Source organism: Poecilia formosa, unplaced genomic scaffold (genome assembly GCF_000485575.1).
Source record: "Poecilia formosa unplaced genomic scaffold, Poecilia_formosa-5.1.2 Scaffold156, whole genome shotgun sequence".
Lineage (NCBI taxonomy): Eukaryota > Metazoa > Chordata > Actinopteri > Cyprinodontiformes > Poeciliidae > Poecilia > Poecilia formosa.
Window position 1 is genome coordinate 339,683 of NW_006800095.1, and position 19,781 is coordinate 359,463.

The 19,781-nt window shown below is 38.3% G+C and overlaps 2 protein-coding genes and 1 long non-coding RNA gene across 6 annotated transcripts in view; 2 read left to right on the forward strand and 1 right to left on the reverse strand.

Annotated features, from left to right (window-relative positions):
• The window catches only part of ankrd12 (ankyrin repeat domain 12), a 51,341-nt gene extending 49,555 nt beyond the window's left edge, over nucleotides 1-1,786 (forward strand). For both annotated transcript variants that reach the window (XM_016677464.1, XM_007564186.2), the window contains one exon: nucleotides 745-1,786. In XM_016677464.1, coding sequence (XP_016532950.1) covers nucleotides 745-930 — 186 coding nt within the window. In that variant the 3' untranslated portion in view covers nucleotides 931-1,786. The remainder of the gene's footprint in view (nucleotides 1-744) is intronic.
• On the reverse strand, nucleotides 17-738 carry LOC107837598 (uncharacterized). Its single transcript, XR_001663637.1, has 2 exons — nucleotides 592-738; nucleotides 17-516 (listed from the first exon to the last, which is right to left on the reverse strand). It is a non-coding gene; the product is annotated as an uncharacterized LOC107837598 (long non-coding RNA).
• Nucleotides 1,787-2,781: 995 nt separating the features above from the next.
• On the forward strand, nucleotides 2,782-18,117 carry twsg1a (twisted gastrulation BMP signaling modulator 1a). 3 transcript variants are annotated; one of them, XM_007564188.2, is made up of 5 exons: nucleotides 2,782-3,041; nucleotides 6,656-6,816; nucleotides 14,335-14,434; nucleotides 16,418-16,678; nucleotides 17,639-18,117. In XM_007564188.2, exons 2-5 carry the CDS (start codon nucleotides 6,691-6,693, stop codon nucleotides 17,818-17,820), a joined length of 669 nt encoding a protein of 222 aa, XP_007564250.1. In that variant the 5' UTR covers nucleotides 2,782-3,041; nucleotides 6,656-6,690; the 3' UTR covers nucleotides 17,821-18,117. The 3 variants fall into 3 exon arrangements, with proteins under 3 accessions (XP_007564250.1, XP_007564249.1, XP_007564251.1); XM_007564187.2 differs by lacking the exon at nucleotides 2,782-3,041 and adding an exon at nucleotides 5,009-5,105; XM_007564189.2 differs by lacking the exon at nucleotides 2,782-3,041 and adding an exon at nucleotides 5,169-5,272.
• Nucleotides 18,118-19,781: the final 1,664 nt, after the last annotated feature.

A 19,781-nucleotide genomic window follows, 5' to 3' on the forward strand; every position in this document is an offset into this window, starting at 1 on the left:
ATGGATCTGGTTTTTATCTTGGATGTTTTTCAGAGGAAGGGTGGGTGATTGATGAAGGTTTTTATTGATCAGCGATCAATAAGGGGCTGCAGGTTTCATGTTATTCACTGAATGATTGATTAAAACTGAAAGGTCAAAGGTCAGACTGAAGGAAGTCGACATATTTCTTTCCTTCTTTCTCTTCTTTCTTTTATCTCGAAGTTTTCAGATATTTTTAATTTTTTTCTCTAAATTTCCAATAAATTACATAGTCACGTATCAATAGTCCTGATTGATTTTCACTTTGAATCCCAAAGTTTCTATTTTATTAAGTTTTCTGTTTAATAGAGGTGGAGCAGTTTACAGCAATTTGCAGCAATTTGCAGCAATTTGCAGCAGCTTGCAGCAGCTTGCAGCAGTTTGTTGCCCTTAGCGATCAGTTTAGGGTCAAAGTTTGAGCGTAGGGAAGAAACCAAACCAGGTTTGTTTCTCAGACCTGGTTCTGACCCGTTTGGCTCTGACCCGTTTAGTTCTGACCTGTTTGGTCCTGACCCGTCTGGTCCTGACTTGTTTGATCCTGACCCGTTTGGTTCTGACCTGTTTGGTCCTGACCCGTCTGGTCCTGATGTTTGATTCTGACCCATTTGGTTTTCACCCGTCTGGTTCTGACCCGTCTGGTTCTGACCCGTTTGGTCCTGACCTGTTTGGTCCTGATGTCTGGTCCTGACCCGTCTGGTTCTGACCCGTTTGGTCCTGTGCCCCCAGACCTGCCTGCTGATGCGGCAGCAGCACGAGGCGGCGGCGCTGAACGCCGTCCAGCGCCTGGAGTGGCAGCTGAAGCTGCAGGAACTGGACCCGGCCACCTACAAGTCCACCAGCATCTTCGAGATCCCCGAGTTCTACATCCCGCTGGTGGAGGTCAACGACGACTTCGACCTGACCCCCATATGAGGCGTCGCCACGGCGACGCCACGCAGCAGCACTTACAGCCGGGTTTTCGTTTTGCTTTGTTGTTTTTTTACCAGAACCGGGCCGTGAAGATTTCAAATGTTTTCAAAGTGTTCATACGTTGTGTACAGACTGTGCTCTTAATTTTTTAACTTATTTTATACATAAAAAAAGAAAATGTGCATTTGTACATAGTCATGTAATTATTGTTTTAAACTGTAAAAAAAACAAAAAGTAAAATAGATATTTTGATTGTAAACTCGTTCCGTCTGATGTTTTAATGGACCAAAGTCGTTTTGTTTTGTTTTTTTATCTGGTCTTCGTCTGTGATGTTCTCGTCGTTCGTTGTTGTTGTTCTTTTCTTTCTTTTCCAACGTTTCTTCCTTCCTTCCACATCCGGAGCTTTACGCCGCAGCTGGTGTTTCCTCGACTTTGGCGGTTTTAATGCTGTGCATGCGTTGCGATGTTCTTTATCTTAAAGTACCGTGGACTTTAAATTCGTGAGGTTTTAACTGAAGTGTTCCAGCTCTTTCTCTTTAGTCTTTTTGTTTTTATTTTTTCTTTTCCACCCCAACATCGTGTCTCTTTCTTCTGGCGGCCTCAGAGCGTCCTCCTGTGTCGTCCATATTGTGTCTCGCGCACATCGAAGTCTGTTGTGGCTTCCAAGAAAAAAAAGAAGAGAAAAAAAAAAAAAACACTTTTACAGTTTCGACGTGAGATCACAACAAATCCTATTTTTTCAACATAATGCCTTTTGAACGATAGTTCTAAAAAAATGTCTATTTTAATATTTACTTGTTACATGACTTGTACATATTTGTAATATATAATTGAATAAATTTTATTTGTTGTGAAATTATATCTTGTGTTGGATGAATTTTTTTTAAGTTGATTCACCTGCATAATTATTTTATTTTATTATTATTGTGTGTATGCAGTACTCTGATCTGCCAGGAGGGGGCACTGCAGGCAGCAATGCAAATTGCTGATGGAGGCCACAGATATGTATACAAATATAGACATATATTTAGATAGATCTACATATATAAATACACAAAGCTATATCTATATAATTTTGAAGATATATAATATATTGAGTTTGGTTTTTTTTATTGAAAAAAAAATTTGGAATTTTTTCTTTAGCCTGATTTAGTTGTTATTTTATTATTATTTATATGAATTATTGTCATTTTCATCCTAAATATACCAAAATTTCCACTTTATATTTTGGTCCGTCTGATGTAATTTTTAAATATTAAATGATTGATAATTTGATCAGTTACGCACTTGAGTAGCTTTTTACCAAATACTTTTTCCCCCCTCTTACTCGAGTAACTTGTTGGACTACTTTCTACTTTTACTCGAGTAAATATGTTAAAGTAGTGGCTATTGTTACTTCAGCACAATTTTTGGTTACGCTGATCATAAATAATTTTGTTTTAAAAGTGATTTTATTTTATTTTTGTCTAAATCTATACCATGTGTCCATTTAGACAACAACAACACAAAACATTACTTTAGGAGGTGTTTTGTGTGTTTTTCTTGTCACGTCGTGTTGTTATCAGTTTGAAGCTGCAGTTTCCCGCTGCAGCTGAACACCTGTGGAGCTGCAGCGGCGCATCGCCCTATGAACAAGCCGCCCAGCGGGGCGCCCGATCGGCTTCCTCACCTGACGAGGCGCACCCAACGCGCCGCCGACAGGAGAGGAGACAAAGGACCCGCAAACTGGGAAGAGAAGAAGATACAAAACGCAACCTGAGCCAGCCCGCTCACGTGTTGGATTTACGCAGCGCTTTTACGCACGTTTTTTTTTTTTTTTTCCTTCTTCTTCTTGATCCGCTCTGCTCTGAATCCGAGTCTCGGTGCGCTGATTTGGGATCTGTTTGACCTCGGGCGCCGGTGTTTTCTCTCCGCTGAGGCTTCGCTTTGAAAATGGAGCGTGTGCCTTTAAGGCGCCCGACTGCCTGCCGCTTTGTGCTGCGGAGAGACTGACGCCCTCTGGACACAGTGGACACCGGAGCGGCGGCGGATCACCATCCCGGAGGAGTTCAAAGAGAAAACCACCTCCGCCTCTTACTAAAAACCCAACCTGGAAGCTTATCGACTGCGTTCAGGTGAGTTTAAACACCTTTTTAATCGGTACTGCTGCGCTTGCGTGCGAGTGAAACTTAAAAAAGAGAGAGAGAGGGAGAGAAAAAGAGAGAGAGGAGGAGAAGAAAAACCAGAAAGGCGCTCAGGAATGAGGGAGCTAATGTCCCTCACATGTTTTCTCTTCGTCATGTGAAGTGGAGACGATGTATGTAAAAAAACAGAGTGGAGTGTGTGTGTGAAAGTGCAACACACGCACACACACACGCACAGTCAGAAAATGGATGCAGGCAGCTGATGTTGCCAGATGTGTTGCGCATATTGTTATTCCTTAAAAAGAAAAAAAAAAGCAGCGTTGGCTTTGAATGAGATGAGACTGCGGGCCTTTTCTTCTCTCTCCATCTACAGAAATCAGAGTTTAGCAGTGATTTCCTCCAAATTTACAGGACAATCAGCTCCCGCTGCTCCACCTTTTCACATTTAAAGTCCGGTTAGCGGCGCAGAGAGAAAAGAGTTTCGACCTGAAAAAACTGAGCATTTCAGAAGCAACTGGAATAAAATGTTTCTGTTTACGTCCGCCAACTTTAATCCATTTAACTTTGGTTTTTCTGCGACACATCAACGCAAAGTAGGGAATAATCTTAAAACAAATCTGTTCTTGTGAACTTACGCTCAGCCTATCATACTTTGACTAGACCATTCTAACTCCTGAAGACGCTTTGACTTAAACCAGCTGTTTTAGATTCCTGATTCAAATGATTTCATGTAACTTTAATCCATTTTTGTTTTTCTGACAAATCAATGCAAAGTTTTAAAGTTTTTTTTTTAATGTTTCATGTTTTGGAGAATCTGAAAAACAAAAATGACTTGTTTTTTGTGAATTTAAGCTCAGCCAGATTTCCTGTTGAACTTTGACTGGGCCATTCTACCTTGTGAAGACGCTTTGACGCAAACCTTTGGTGTTCCAGATACTTGATTCAAATGATTTCATGTAACTTTAATCCATTTAACTTTTGGTTTTCTGTCATAGATCAACAGGAAGTAGTGAGTAATCGAAAAGTAAATTTAAAATATTTTTTAAAAAGTGGCATGTTTTGATTTCAGCACAGCAGAGTTATCAACTTTAAACTCAGCCAGATTCTCTGTCGAGCTTTGACTAGACCATTCTACTTCGTGAAGACGCTCTGACCTAAACCGGTGGTGTTCCAGATATATTGTTCAAACGATTGCTAATGGAAAACATCCCCACAGTATGATGCTGCCACCGCCGTGCTTCACAGTGCAGCAGCTGAAACTCTGAGTTGTTTTTGAACAACAATCACTGGAACTTTGACGATTTCGATGATGACACTCGACAAAATCTAATGTTTTTTTTTTCTTTCTGGTGACTGTGTGATGGTTTTATTACTTTTTATTTTTCTGTTTTTATGATGTGAAGCACTTTGAGCCTCCTTGATTGATTTTGCCTAAAAGGTTAAATATTTGGCAGAGAACTTTCGTCATATTTTGTTGTTTCTCCTACTGCAGCCAGGATTCCTGATGCCCAACTTTAAGCCTCTTTCCCACAAAACTGAGGTTGCAGCAATAAATCTTAATTAATTTTGGGAATCTGTGATTCTTACATGTGAAGACAATCTTCCTCTGCAAAATCGGCAGGTCAGAGCTGTGTGAAGCTGACACCCCACCCTCGTCAAAAAATCCATCAAATCGTCTGAATGGTTAGAGCTCCGTTTGTGGGGGTTTGTGGCGTTAAAATTTTCGTATGTGCAACTTTCGTTTTTGAGATATTAAAAGTTATAATTTTGGCCGATGACGTCACCAGCCGCCCCCATTTTGCTCCAAACGTCAACAGTTTTGCGTTACCGCTCTTACGTCGCCGCCACCAACTTGAATATAATGTGGACCACAATGTCACCCAAGGATTATGTTATACAAATGATTAAATCTGATTTTACCTTATTTGGTGCTTTCAGAGTTGAAGATTCAGCCAATCACATTCACCCAATTAGGGGACAATTAATTTCACCTGCTGCAGGCTGTACTTCCTGTTTTAGTTCTTCGTTGATTGTCTTCCAGCACATTCCCGTCACGTAAGTCTTGTTTTCCGTGTCGTTTTTATGCAATTGAGATTGCTATATTTTTGTAGAAAAGGGATTACAGTATAAATTGTGGCATAATCAGTACAGTTATAGTAAAATTCACCCTAATTGGGTGAATGTGATCGGCTGAATCTTAAACTCTGAAAGCACCAAATAAGGTAAAATCAGATTTAGTCATTTGTATAATATTATCCAGTTGGTGGCGGCGACGTAACAGCGGTAAAGCAAAAATGTTGATGTTTGGAGCAAATTTGGGGAGGCTGGTGACGTCATCGGTCAAAATTATAACTTTTAATATCTCACAAGGGAAAGCTGCACAAACGACAGTTTAAACGGCACAAACCTGCACTAACGAGCTAGCCCACCTTAGTTTTTTTTTTAGCAATATAGGGGTGGATGGTGAACTCTGGATGACCTAAAAAATTATTTTTAATATCTCAGAAACCAAAACCGCACAAACGCAGCACTAACCATTCACACTATTTGCTGGACTTTTTGACGTGGGTGGAGAGTCGGCTTCTCACAGCTGCAGGAGCTGCAGGTCAGGCTTTTTAAAAATCGGTAATCGATCAGAAAACTGTAATTGGTGCATCGCTGCATAAAACCCAGATCAGGGATCTGCGACCTCTTTGACCTCCTACAACGACTTTTAGTAACTTTGGCTAATAAAACGTAAAGAACTGGAGCTGCAGCTGAAGGTTTTTATAATTCAGTTATTCTAACGATTAATTGATTAATCAGGCCGTTATTGTAAGAATTTAAGTCACCAGTTTAAACAAAGATGAAAAGAAAAATATATTTTTCCATTTAACCACTTAAGCTTTTTTATGCAACATTAAAAACACATTAAAATATGCAAATAAACAAAGAATTCAGTTACATTTTTAAATCAGAAAAACTAAAAATTTCTTGCCTAAAATGCAATAACATAACAACAAAAAATACTTTCAGTAATGTGGTAAAGTGATAACTGGATAGGAAAAGATGCTTAACAGGAGTTAAAAGTACCTCTTAAAGTGTTTTGGGTAAAACAGATTTACAGATAAATCAATTTGTTTTTATCTTAAATGTGAAATGTGTTTATTTTTGTACAGTTTTCTGCTCTGAATGGATTGTTCCTTTAGCTGGTGGCCTATTTTTGAAGTCTGTATAGTCCAGTTAATGGTTAATTGATTACTAAATTAGTTGACGATTATTTTAATTGATTAATCACGATTAATCGTTTCAGCCATCTGTAAAACGTCCTGCCTTTTGTTGAGTCTTTATACTCCAGTTAAGTTATTTGATTGCTAAATTAGTTGAGAATTTTAAATAGATGATTAATCTCAGTTAATCTTTTTGTTTCCCACCAAATTGCCTTTTTTGAGCCCATATATGCCAATTAACAATTAATTGATTACTAATTCGGTAATCGATTAATCGTGTCGGTTTTAAATTTGATTTCTTCAAACTTAATGAAAGTTTTTCAATTTTTTTTTTTGACTGCTGTGGAATCAAAATCTGAATAAAAACGTTGTTGCTGATGCTCTTTGTGCTTCAAGGCGTTTTCCCGTCCCGCGCTGGTGAGACCGTCAGGATGAGGTCCGCTCAGCTGATCCTCCCCGCCACGGCAGCGCTGCTCTTCCTCCTGGCCGGACTCTCGCTGACCTCCGGCTGCAACAAAGCCCTCTGCGCCAGCGACGTCAGCAAGTGCCTCATTCAGGTGAAGCCTTAAATCCTGGCCACAGATCGCGAGGGAAACGGAGGGATGATTGTGGGGTTGGGATCTCGGCCGAATGATGCAATCAGTGCCGATCTTCTGAGCAGATAAAAGCGGCAAAACGCAGCCAGGATTTTTGATTCTGTCGACGTGAACGGTGTGTGAGCCAAGAAGAAGCTTCAGCTGCCGTCTGCAGTCAGGAATGCAGCTCACTTCCTCGGATAAGATGGAGGGAAGTCGGGTTGGAGCAGAAATGCTTAGATGTCTGAACTCCACCTGAACTGCTTTTTAAATTAAAGTCCTGCTTGTTCCTCTGAATCATGGAAAATTTCCCTTTTCTAACATCATCCTGTCTGATGCCAGAGGAAAATTGTATACAAGGCTGTAACGATTAATCACGATTAATCAATTATTGAAATAATTGTCAACTAATTTAATAATCGATTAATCAATAACTGGAGTATATAGACTGAGAAAAAGCTCATTTGCTGAAAAAAGGATTTTTTTTTATATAGGGTGAAATGATTAATCAGATTAATAGCAATTAATCGATGACTGAAATAATCTGCAACTAATTTATGCAACAGGAACCACTGAAGGAAAAGAAAAGCTCTAAAGAAGGCTCTGAAAGCAGCTTCCTTCTTCAGGAAATGTAAACAAAATGGAGTAAAGTCAGATTTTAGCGACCTGAGCCATTTCTCCTGCTAGCTTTGGCATCGCATTTGTTCTGCTTGTATTTTCCCAGAATGCCTTACACTGTTGTCCACTTCCTTCTTTTGGAGTGGTCTCCGGTCCACTTGCATCCACATATGCATTTAAACCCCATCAAAGTTCACTTCAACCGAACGAAGAAAGAGGTTTTTAGGTGACTAGAGTTCTTTTTTTTTTTTTTTTTGGTCTACATCGCAGTTTGATTGTGCATTCACACCTCCCCAAACGAACCGGACTTTCTACACAAACAAACTAGAATTAGATTAAACCGAACAGAACACAACTGGTGTGAATGCACCCATAAAACTCTGGGCCGTTTGTCCAGAAAGTCTGGTTTGTTTGGGAAGATGCGATGTGCAATCAAACTGTGATGAAGACCAAAAAAGCGAACTTTGGTTCGCCTAAAAACATCGGTCTGAGTTTGAACGTCCAGCAGACCGGAGACCGCTCCAAAAACAGGAAGTGGACTGCAGCACAGGGCATTCTGGGTAAATGCAACTAAGACAAACAGGCTAGCCTAGCGCTAGCGAGAGAAAAGGCTTGTTGTCTTTTACATTAGACAAAAAAGAAATCCAACTACCACAAAAAACTGACTGTTCTGCATTTTCGTTTACATTTTGTGAAGCAGGGAGTTGCGCTCATGTCTTCTTCTGAGGTTTTCGTTTTGTTTCCTTTAGTGGCTCTTGATGCAGCGCCCCTACGGGCGAGGAGGGTAACTGGTTTTTACAAGAGTTTGGTTACAAATGTTGCAATTTTTGAACCGAATCTACCACACAATCGGATGCGAAAACAGCATCCGATTGTGCGGACTTCTTTCATTGGAAAGAAGTCTTCCAGTTGACTTCTTTCCAATGATCGTAACGAGCTCTGCAGCTCTTGCGACCTCGCTGACACTAACTTGCGAGCTGTCAGAGACAAGAGTGACGGCCTGTGTGTGAAGGAGAAACTTCTCCGCCTGCAGAGGCTCTGGATGGTCCGAGTTGCTTGTGATTAGTTGGATCTGCTGTCTGGAGTTCGCTTTTCACGCTCTGCTGCCACCTGCACTCATTTGTCTGGATTCTCTAAAACCCCCGAGGGTGGGAGGTTGGAGGAGGTCAGCAGGAGGTGTGTGTGTGTGTGTGTGTGTGTGTGTTGTACTTTTAGGAACTTGAGCAGGGTTGTGGGGTGGGGCAGCAGGTTTCAAAGCATTTCGCCCTCTGACAGTCGTTCAGGAAGACGCACGTTCACTTTCCAACGCGCCGCTCTCTGCAGCGGCTGCGCTTTGACTGATGGCTGGGTTTCCACTTGAGAGCAAGAGAAGCCAAATAAGAGCTTTTTAAGATAACCTCATCTGTCTCTGCATGGAAATTGCTGTTGGACGGTAACAACCGCCGCTTGTGCCGACTAGCTTGTTCGCTCATTTTTCAAATGGTTATCATCCAAGCTACACATATTCAACCTAAAGTTACAACCTGCAAATTTAAAAATAAATTCAACTCAGGATGGCACTTAGGACGACAGACGAGTCAATATTTCTACGTTCCAAGTTAGAAAAGTCGCCCAACTTTCCCTGGTTTAAAATCCAACATGGCTGCCATGGCTATTGTACATGGTGAAGGTTTCAGAAATATGGTGTGAAAAAAAGTATTTAACCCCCAAAAGGTGACCTATTACGCTTTGTTGTGCAGGTTAGGATAGGTAAAATGTTTTGCACAGTCATTCTTAGATAATCAAATTTTAGTCTGGATACTTCTGACTACTTTAAGTTACTTTTAGGGCGTCTTGTCACTTTAAATTTTTTCACAGTGGATGGTCCAGTGTAAACAAATGTGCACATGAAAATGGCTGCAAACAGATGAAACGGTTTTTCACATGGCTCTATTTAAAATCGAGAACACTTTTTAAAAATAAAAATAAACACCTTTGTTATCTTTATTTCCATTATTTGCTAGAGAAGTTGCTTCTTGCTAACACTAGGCTGATGTGTTAGCAGTGCCTCCATTTCTAATTTTTTTAGAAAAATAAGGAATATTTCTGATTAATGAAATGTTTTTTTGCGCTGTGTAGTTTTATTTTATGTTTTTACAATGCCACCTTAAGTATAATTAGCGAATGGATCAGGTCTTGATCAGAACTTTAAATGTTGTTTTTGGTTCTTTTGGTGTGACATGATTCCCAAATCCAAATTTAGAAATGCTTTTACCTTCTAATGCTTCAAACTGACAAAACTCCTTTTTTTCCTGATTGATTTGATTAGCAGCACTTAGTACTCTCCTCTTAACTCTAGTGGATGCGTTGGGGTCCATTGGGACCACATTTTTTTTTCTATAAATGAACAGCTTAGCATTGTTTTTGTTTCTGTTATTTAGGCTTAGCTTTGTAGCAGAGTTGCTTCTTGTTAATGTTGGTGTGATAAATGGTTAAAGCCCTAAGCTTGAATGCATTTCTAATGCTTCTATGTCTCAATTTTTAGAAAATGAGTATTTCTGATTAATAAAACGTGGCTTTGTGTGCTGTGTATGTAGTTTTATATCTTACGCCACCTTTAATTAGCAAAGGGTTCAGATCTTGATGAGCGCTTTAAATTTATTTTATTTTTTATTTTATTTTTTTTGGTCTCGTTATTCCCAGATTCAAATTTAGGAATGATTTTAACACATCTTTTTATGCTTCAAACTGACATAACTAAATTTTTTACAGATGTATTTAATTAGCAGCACTTAGCTAGTATTTTCCTCTTAACGCCAACAGAAGCAGCAGGGGGCGTACTTAGTTTTCACTTGACTCTTTTCAAAATAAAAACACTTTTTCTATAAATATACACGTTGGGTTTGTTTTTATTTATTTTATTTGTTTGCGAAGTTGCTTGTTAACTTTATCCTGATGGCTAAAGCTCTAAGCTAGCCTGTTAGCAGCACCTCAATGTCTCGTTTTTCTTAGAAAATGGGGAGCATTTCTGGTTAATAAAACGTGGCTTTGCGTGCTGTGTAGTTTTATTTTTTACAACGCCACCTTCAAGAGGTATAATTAGCGGAGGGATTGGGTCTTGATCGGAGGTTTAGAAGCAGAGAGCCAGTGATTATGCGAGCTGTGTGTGTTTTTTTTTTAAAATCCCTCGCTGCTGAGTCATTTCTGAGTCTTTTATCATCGCTGAGGGTGTTTACACGGAGGAGACGGTTCCTGAAAGGATGAGAGGGAAGCTGTGCTGAGAAAAAACATGGAAAGGAAAGGAGAGCAAAACAAAACGACAGAGAAAGGCAGGAGGAAAGTTAGGGGGGAACTTTCTGCTCCGCTCTGCTCTCCAGGTGTTTTCTTGCCCCCCTCTCTCCTCCCGTTCCTCCCCCATTATTGTCGTGACCTTGACGTGGAGGAATGTGCTCCCTGCTCCGAGTCGGGAGGGAGCCGTTTAATCCCACCAACAAGGTTTTACTTTTGTCTCCTTCAAAGCTGAACCACTCCGAAGTGAAATGACGTTTGTTCTGATTCCTGTAGAAGTTTCTAGAAGCGCTGCGTCTCAAACTGGAAACTTTTTCTTCTCATTAGCCTACAAAACAGGCCGCTTGTTTAGTCCAATTCATCACCTACCTTTAATTTAAGATTTATTTCTGTTGTATTTAACATACATGTGACTTAGCCTGAAAGTTTAAATGGACGTTTCAAAGTGGCTTTTGTGGCTGTATGAGTCATGAAAATCTCGCCATCTGCACCTCTGTTGTTGAGTTTCTGGGTTTAACAGGTTACATTAATGCGATGTGACTAATGAGGTAAAACGGAGCAAAACTCAGGAGCTGTTGCCTCATGAAGGACTGCAGCTGCAGAGCTAATAAACGGATTTTAATCTGTCGGTCACAAATGTGTTCACACCGCCAACTTTTTCAGGCTTCGTCACTTTAAATGGAAAACTTCTCTGTGTGATATTGTTTTTTTATATATACAGTATATACAAAGTACAATACAGTATTAGCTCTTGACTACAATTTTTGAATTTGTTAAACTTATTTACAAGAAAAAAGTCATAATGTTACCAGAATAGTTGTAATAATGAGAATAAAGATGTACTAGAATAGTTGTAATAATGTGTAAATAAAGTTGTAATAATCATAGGGAAATCGTATTATGATAAAGTCAAAATAATACAACAATCAACTTATTCAGAGAATAAAGCTGAATAAAACAGAATAAAGTGATTATATTATGATAAATTTGTAATAAGAGAATAAAATCAGAATATGAGAACAAAGTCATATTAATACAAAATAAAGCCATTAAATTGAGAATAAAGTTGTAATAACATGAAAATAAGGTTGTAATAACACTAGAACGAAGTCATATTACGAGAATAAATTTGAAATATTTTGAGAATAAAGTTGTAATATGGGAACAAAATCATAACATGACAATAAAGTTGTAATAACAGAATAAAGTCACATTACAGGAATAAAGTCAAAATTATACAATAATCAAGACATTCAGAGAATAAAATTATAATATGAGAATAAAGTCAATAAATATGGCAATAAAATGTTGATGGTTTTAGAATAAAGTCAAATTATCAGAATGAAGTTGAAATAATACAAGAATGAAGCCATTCAGAGAACATAGTTGTTATAATATATTCATAAGGTTGTAATAATACAACAATAAAGTCATAATATGAGAATAAAGACAGACTACGAGAATAAAGTTGTATGACAAAGTATAGAATAAAGTCAACAGAGTAAACTGCTGAGATCCCTACGGCACATGAAGGAAAAAAATCCATATATTTAATAAACTGTAAGCTGAAAGGCGTCTACATGCATGAGTATATTGTTAATGAACAAGGAATACATATTCCTCTTAGAAGAGACACTTTTATAGAACATAGAAAACATGTTTGTTTCTTTATTTTCCACTGCAGTCAGATTAATATCATAATAAACAGCACTTAATCCTGAAAAGAGTCCTGAATGCGTCGCTCTGAGCCTCATTTTCTTCTGCGTCGCCTTAGAGAAGACAGACCTGAGCAAACATGAAGGCGAACGTGTCAGGACCTGCTGTGGAAAAGCTGTTTCTGCTCATGTTTTCCTGATTTACCATCATCTGCGTCTCAGGTTCTCGTATAGATAACAGACGTCTCATCCAGATTACTGTTGCTTTCATGAGCATTTTAATGCAGTTTTTATCAAAAATTTAATTTCTGTGCCGTTGTTTACCACCAGTCAGAGTGAAATGGATCTCAGCGCATACATTTATGTAAATGAACAATTTCTGGTGTTGAGCGTTTATATCTCACATTTGATAGCCAAATTTGCGTCTGCCACACTCTGCCCTAACATTGCTGCTCCTCAAGTATGGAACACCAAACATATCAAAAATGTGTGAAACTTCATGTTTTTTTTAATGTTTTTAAATTAATGCGTATGTAAATGAACGACACCTCCAGCAAATGACGGATTGTTTTCATTCAATCAGAATGTTCCTTCAATAAAAAAGAACCAATCACAACCGAGTAAAAATACTCCAGGAAGTGACAGAAATAAAACAAAACTAAGATTTGAGAACATAATGCACTTGAATTTTGTAGCCTAATGTTGTGAAGCACATATGCTTACTTTGTGCATTTAAGGTAAATTTTATAAATTTCTTAAGAATAAAGTGATTGTATTATGAAAATAAAGCCATAACATTTATTTTATTTATTGCAAAAAGGTTTTTAAAACCTTTATGAGAATAAAGTTGCAGTAATACAAAAATAAGTTTATTATATTACGAGAAAAAAATCATAATGAGAATAAAGTCAAAATAATATAGAAATAGTCATACTGTGAGAATAAAGTTGTAATATGAAAATATTACCAGAATAAAGTCATATTATTATAATAAACACAAGAGAACATAACACAGTTGAATTTTGTAGGCTAATAATATGTAGTTAAGCACACACGCTAACTTTGTGCACTTAAGGTAAAATTTCTCGATTTAATACAATGTTATCCTTTCCCAGTCAAGTCACTGTTTTTTTTTTTTTTAGTCCAGTAATAGTTACTGTACTGGAAGTAAACCAGTGGTTGTCCTTCCTGTTGCTGGTTTAATGACAGGCTTCCTGTTTGAAGAGCTTGGCCACATGCTGCCTCCTCTCTCTGCACCTCAGAGTCTGGAAATATCAAAAAACATTTTAAAGCTGACATTTTTCACCAAATATACATTTATTTATTTCTATGTCTAAATCTCACCTCAGACATTCTTAAGACGGAGTGTTGGGGTCAGGTTAAAAAAAAAAAATTAAGAGAATAACGAAAATGACCAGAATGAAGTTGTGATATTATGAGAAAAAGTGGTCTAAACTGCAGAGGGTTGAAGATTGTTGAGTGAAGTTACACTTTGGTATTTGTTTTAGAAATAACAAAGTAATCTATTAACACATCTTGCTGGATGCTACTGGTAATGATATGATGCTTATATGAATTTTATTCTGCCAATATAACTTTATTCTAGTAATATTACGACTTTATTCATGTAGTATTATGACTTTATCTTAATATTCCGACTTTATTATCGTAATATTCCGACTTTATTCTAGTAATACGACGTTATTCATGTAATGACTTTATCTTAATATTACGACTTTATTATCGTAATATTACAACTTTATTATCATATTACGAGTTTATCATATTATGACTATTTATTTTATGTATTTTTCGTTTTTTTCTTAGCCTAATTCTGCGTCGTACTTAAGTTTCATTGCTTTGAAGCAGAAATGCATCTTGAGGTCTTCATGTTGTTCCTAAGCATGTTTTGTGTGTGTGTTTTCTTTTTCTCATGCGTGTTTCCATGCATTCCCTGCAGGAGCTGTGCCAGTGCCGTCCCTCCGATGGAAACTGCTCCTGCTGCAAAGACTGCATGCTGTGTCTGGGAAACCTGTGGGAGGAGTGCTGCGACTGCGTTGGTAGGTGCAGCCGATGCGTGTATTCGCTGTTCGCCTCAGTGGATTCACGACAGACGGGTTCACTCAATTTATTCTAACAAAAGAGGAAATCAGATTGGTGGTTAACGTCACTCCATCCGCTTCTGCCCCTACACTTTCAATAAAATACAATAACTAACCCTAAACAAACTACAACACAATGGCTACCAATGAGCAGTTAGCAGCGGCTAACGGTTGTAAAATTAAACAAAGCTAAACCGCACAACATTAATGATAAAAATAGTTAGAAATGTATCAGAAACATAGCAAAATTACTCATGAAACACTGTATATGATTAAATGTGTCTAAAATATAATATTAATAAAGAAAACATAGAGCTGATCCTAATACATACATTTACCAACAGCAACAGAAAAAAAGGGGAGGAACTGTCAGTTACTGGTTGCTATGGTAACCACCAACTGCCAATAGCAGAACTGAACACGCCAATAAATGTCTGGAGAAACAACTTCTGGACAAAATAAATTCAAATTATAAATACACAAATTTTGACAAATCCATCCGTCGTCCTTCAAATACCAAATTTCCACTTAATTTTATATTTTGGTCCATCTGATTATGTAATTTTTAAATATTTGATATTTGATCAGTAACTCAGTATCTGAGTAAACATTTTACCAAATAGGCCTACTTTTTAAACATTGTTTTGAAGGGCCACTTTTTACTTAATTATTTGAGTAAAAGTGCTGCTTTTACTTTAGTACGACTTTTGGGTAATCTACTCACTTCTAATGGCATGTCTGTAGATGTCTTTAACTTACTTTGCACAAAAAATTCAAAGATCAGATTGCAGACACAGACATGATTTAAGAAGAAGAAGAATTCATTTCTCCTCTGACTCTGGAGATCACAGATCTCAGATCCGCTCTGACTGACAGATATTGCTCCGCTTGCTGACATGGAGGCTTTATTAAAACGCTTTCATGTGGAAAAGAAGAACAAGGATCTGAGTGCCGCGCTCTGCTGCTGCGGCAGCTGCTGCAGCGCAGATGTTGGAGCGCTGTTTTTCCTCCTGGACGGGGCTTTTACAGCCCACCAAGGAGATGTTGTCGCTCTGCGCAAATACATTGTCTTCCTTTATGTTTTCTTCCCTTTTTCACTGTCCGTTTTCCACTTGCAGCAAGTTATCTGTGCCAAACGGCGACTGCTTTGAAGTGTGAGTGTTTAGAGGAGCGGGAAGGGGGATTGAGGAGGCTGGTTGGAGGAGCTTGGATTTAAAAAAACGCAGGGAGGGAGTGGAGCAGCCATGAGTGTGTTTTATCTAAAACAGCTGCTCTGGCTCTGCTTTTAGCATCGGTTTCTGATCCAAATCCTCTGTCAAACTCCGTCCCCCATTAAATGATTTACCCATTAGCTGTAATTCACTTGGACTTGTTGCACAGGGTTGGGAGATTGTATCTGGGGATGTGGGGACTTGCTTCTGTGTTGAAATTAAACGAACTGTTAAACAGACCTTAATTGAGATGAGACTTTTTTTTTGACAGTGCTGTGGTTTTCCAAAACCAACCCTGTTGAGTTTAAAGGGGAGTGTAATGCTGCCCTGACCAGGGTAGGTTAGGATAGGCCAGGGGTGTCCAAAGCTTACAAAGTTAAGCTAGTGAGCGATTAATCTGATTAAATATTTTAGCACTCGCAATTATACAACCATGCGTCTTTGAAAAGCATCAGTGGAGCCTCCTGTGAGAATGCAGCAAGTGGTTTCTGGATGGCAAGTCAAAAACAAAACTCTTGTCTTTTTCAGAGCCGCTGTACAGTGCATATAGTAGTAAAACTAGCTGACCAGTTCCAATGGAGTTGCTAGGTAACGGGTGGAGCTCTGCTGGGGTTGCTAGGTAACTGTGCTAATGTAACTTTTCTTGGAAACAGTTGAGACCCAAATGGAAGTACAAGAACAGCTTGTGGAGGCAGAAAGGTTTCCTCTGACGCGTCTGTCTCTTTGTCAGGGATGTGTAACCCCAAGAACTACAGCGACTCTCCTGCCACCTCCAAGAGCACCGTGGAGGAGCTGCACCGCCCCATCCCCTCGCTGTTCCGCGCCCTGACGGAGGGCGATGCGCCCATCAACATGATGGTGGTGTCTTTCCCTGTGGCGGAGGAGTTCACGCACCACGAGAACCTGGTTTCCTTCCTGGAGTCGCTCAATAGCCAGCCGCAGAACGTGTCGGTGCCCGGGAACAGCATCCACACCGGCATCGATCCTCACGGTAAAGCATGTTCCTTCTCGCCTCGTTTTCCAAAGTAGGGGGCAAGGGCCATTTGACACCTGGACTGATTTTTTTTTTTTTGTGGCCCCTCAGCCTCAAATCATAAATACTGCCTTTAATAGTGGCCTTTAATAAGGCAACTACCTTTAATACCGTTAATGCCTTTAATAGTTTCACTTTTTATGTCTTGAATCTTTAATAATATATTGATTAAATTGGTTTATTGTTGAGCAGGTAAAAGTAAAAGTAAAAATAATAATTGCAATAAACAAATTTTTGCAGTTTTAGTTTAATTAATTTTGTGGCACACCAGTAGTTTAAATTAAAGTTTGGACACCACTCACCCAGACCAATCAAAACAGACGAAAGAATGCGTTGCGGCAGCCAGCCAATCAGTGACAAATTTATCAATGACAAAAAATGTTAGACATGGTCAACAAACGATCCAGAGTTTTTGGTTTTCTACAATTATTTTTAATACCAGTTTATTTTCAAACTTGGAGGAAAAGGAGGTCGGCCATTTTAAGTTTTTAAGTTATGATATGATAAATGTTAAGTAGCTTGTATTGAGTCTTAAGAGATTTTCCTGCATAAATAAAGGATTATATATTAAAATACTTCTGTGTATGTTCACACCACCACTCCTAGTTTTTCAGTGTTTTTATAGAAACTCTGTTAGACCAGCTGTGATAATGCAGAGCTTTGTTTTTTTTTTCATGTTTTTGTTTTAGTTTGCTGCTATTTGTTGGCGTTTCACTCTTAAACCATTGCTATAAAGTTACAGCATTCCCACAAAGCTCAGCAGTTAACTCATTACACAGACCCAAAACACATGGCTTCACTTAATTACAGCAAACCCATTAAGTAAAAGTAGAAACACTGAGGGCTAAAGGTAATTATGTGTTCTTGTGAACCATGTTTTGCTGAATCCGTGACTCAACCTGCTTCCTTTCCTTCCAGAGAAAATGTGCACGGTGGTTTACTTTGACGACTGCGTCTCCATTCGTCAGTGCAAGCAGTACTGTGAGTCAATGGGCGGATCAAAGTACCGCTGGTTTCACAACGCCTGCTGCCAGTGCATCGGCCCGGAGTGCCTGGACTACGGCAGCAAGGCCGTCAAGTGCTTGAACTGTCTCTTCTGACCCGAACCGATCTGATCCAATCTCTGGGCACATGTTGGCACCAAAAGACTGAGGGAAGAGAAGCCCATCACTGTTATACGTTAGCATTCCTCAGTAACCATGTAAAATAAACCCCCGCCTCCTCTTCTCTCTCCCCCTCCTGCAAATTGTTTTTTATTCTGCTGTTACTGTATATTTTTAGATACGTCTTCCATAGTGTGATTTTTACTAGAGGTGTATATGAATAATGTATTTTTGCAATTACTGTCAGCAAAATCCCAGTCTTGTACCAAATAAAGAAAAGATTTGGTAACTTAAGTGTTTGTGTTTCAAAGGATAGTCTCAATTTAACAGAATTAAACCTTGTTTGCCCATTTTTCACTGCTTTTAAAGTTGTATGTAACTTTTATAAAAATATTTTCTACACATTTGTTGAAACTGTTATCCTGTGACAGAACGTTATGAGACAAATAATCTGTAAAAAAAAAAAAAAAGAAAAAAGGAGCTTCTCTGGGTTCTCCCAGTGGTAACTAGAAACAACCAATCAGAGCCAGGAGGCGGGGCTTATCGCTGTCAATCACCCTTCATGTGGCGCCACTGAATGCTAAGGCTAGTTGGCATGCCCAACAATAACATTGGATAAATGGTTTTTCTGTAACACTAAGGTGTTTCTCTGCCATTAGCATATTTACAAGTACATGACATTGATTGACAGCACTAAGACCCTCCCCTTGGTTGTGATTGGTTGTTTTTGGTCAGAGTGATGCATTTCTTCAGATGGAAACAGCAGCTCAGGGAGAGTATCTGTCTCATAAACTGTCACAACATAGTAATTTAACAGACATGTAAAAACATTTTTTTTTAAATAAGAGTTGCACACTGCAGCTTTAAAAGACATCATAGTTCTGCAGTTACTGTTTGATTTTTGACTCATGAAATCCTTCTGTTTTGGTTCTTCTGGGCTTGAATGCTGTAGCAGTTACAGTAAGTCAGAATCTTACATTTAATCTCTTTACAAACCATCAATCATATTCAGTTCATATCCAATTTTTCAGTAGGAGTTTCTGTGACCAATAAATGAATGTTGGTCATTTGGAGTTCCACAAGACTTCATTCTAGGAATCCTTCGAGATTTAATCTCCATGTTTATAATTTTGCTATGTCAATATGTTGGATTGTTTAAATGAAGAAATTTAAACCCAAAAAACTGTTGATTTTTTTCTAACAGGCTTAGAAAACAGGTGAATTAGCTTTTCTCGGTCTTTTCATGTGGCGTTCCACAAGGCTTTATTCTTGGTACCATTTTGCTCTTTTTGTGAAATTCTTTGGAATCCATTTGTTGAGATTATATTCTAATACGATAGTTTGGCCCTAATATTAAGATTTATTTTTATTAAGAGAATAAAGTCATAACATTATGGTGATACAGTTACAGTGTTATGAAAATAAAGTGAAAGAAAAATGAGAATGAAGTTGTAATACAAGAATAAAGTAGTAAGTTTATGGGAACACCTATAATAAAAAAAAATTAAATGAGGAATGTTGAGCAACTTGTGAAGTTATACTTGAATTAACGGTTTTACCAATAAAAAATATATAACTTTATGGTACCCTTATGATATAACATTTTATAATACATACATACTGAACCTTTAAAGTTTTTTGTTTTTAATCCAAGAAACAAACAAATTCAGTGGTCTACAACAACACATTTCAGTCAACGTCAGAGACTACTTCTTTAAAAAGATTATTTTAAAATATCTGCTTGTGCTTGTATTTTTATGGAAAAGGTGTGTCACAGAAGTTAACGGGTAAATGTTTTTCCCAGTTGCCTTTTCTGCCTCTCTAATCTTAGCTCAGTGTTTCATAAGTCAGGAAACGCATCATTTCCTGGGGAAACAACGTTGTTATTCTTCCATTCTGGTCCACAGGTGTTCAGCTCTCAATGACCATCTCATGCAAGCCAAGAGGAAAACATTCCC

What these genes read in the sequence shown, in the direction of transcription:
- twsg1a (XM_007564188.2), top strand. Translation starts at nt 6,691, where the DNA reads ATGAGGTCCGCTCAGCTGATCCTCCCCGCCACGGCAGCGCTGCTCTTC. An exon ending in GGAGTGCTGCGACTGCGTTG is followed by an intron (nt 14,435 to 16,417) that starts GTAGGTGCAGCC and finishes TCTCTTTGTCAG; the next exon opens with GGATGTGTAACCCCAAGAAC. An exon ending in CACCGGCATCGATCCTCACG is followed by an intron (nt 16,679 to 17,638) that starts GTAAAGCATGTT and finishes CTTTCCTTCCAG; the next exon opens with AGAAAATGTGCACGGTGGTT.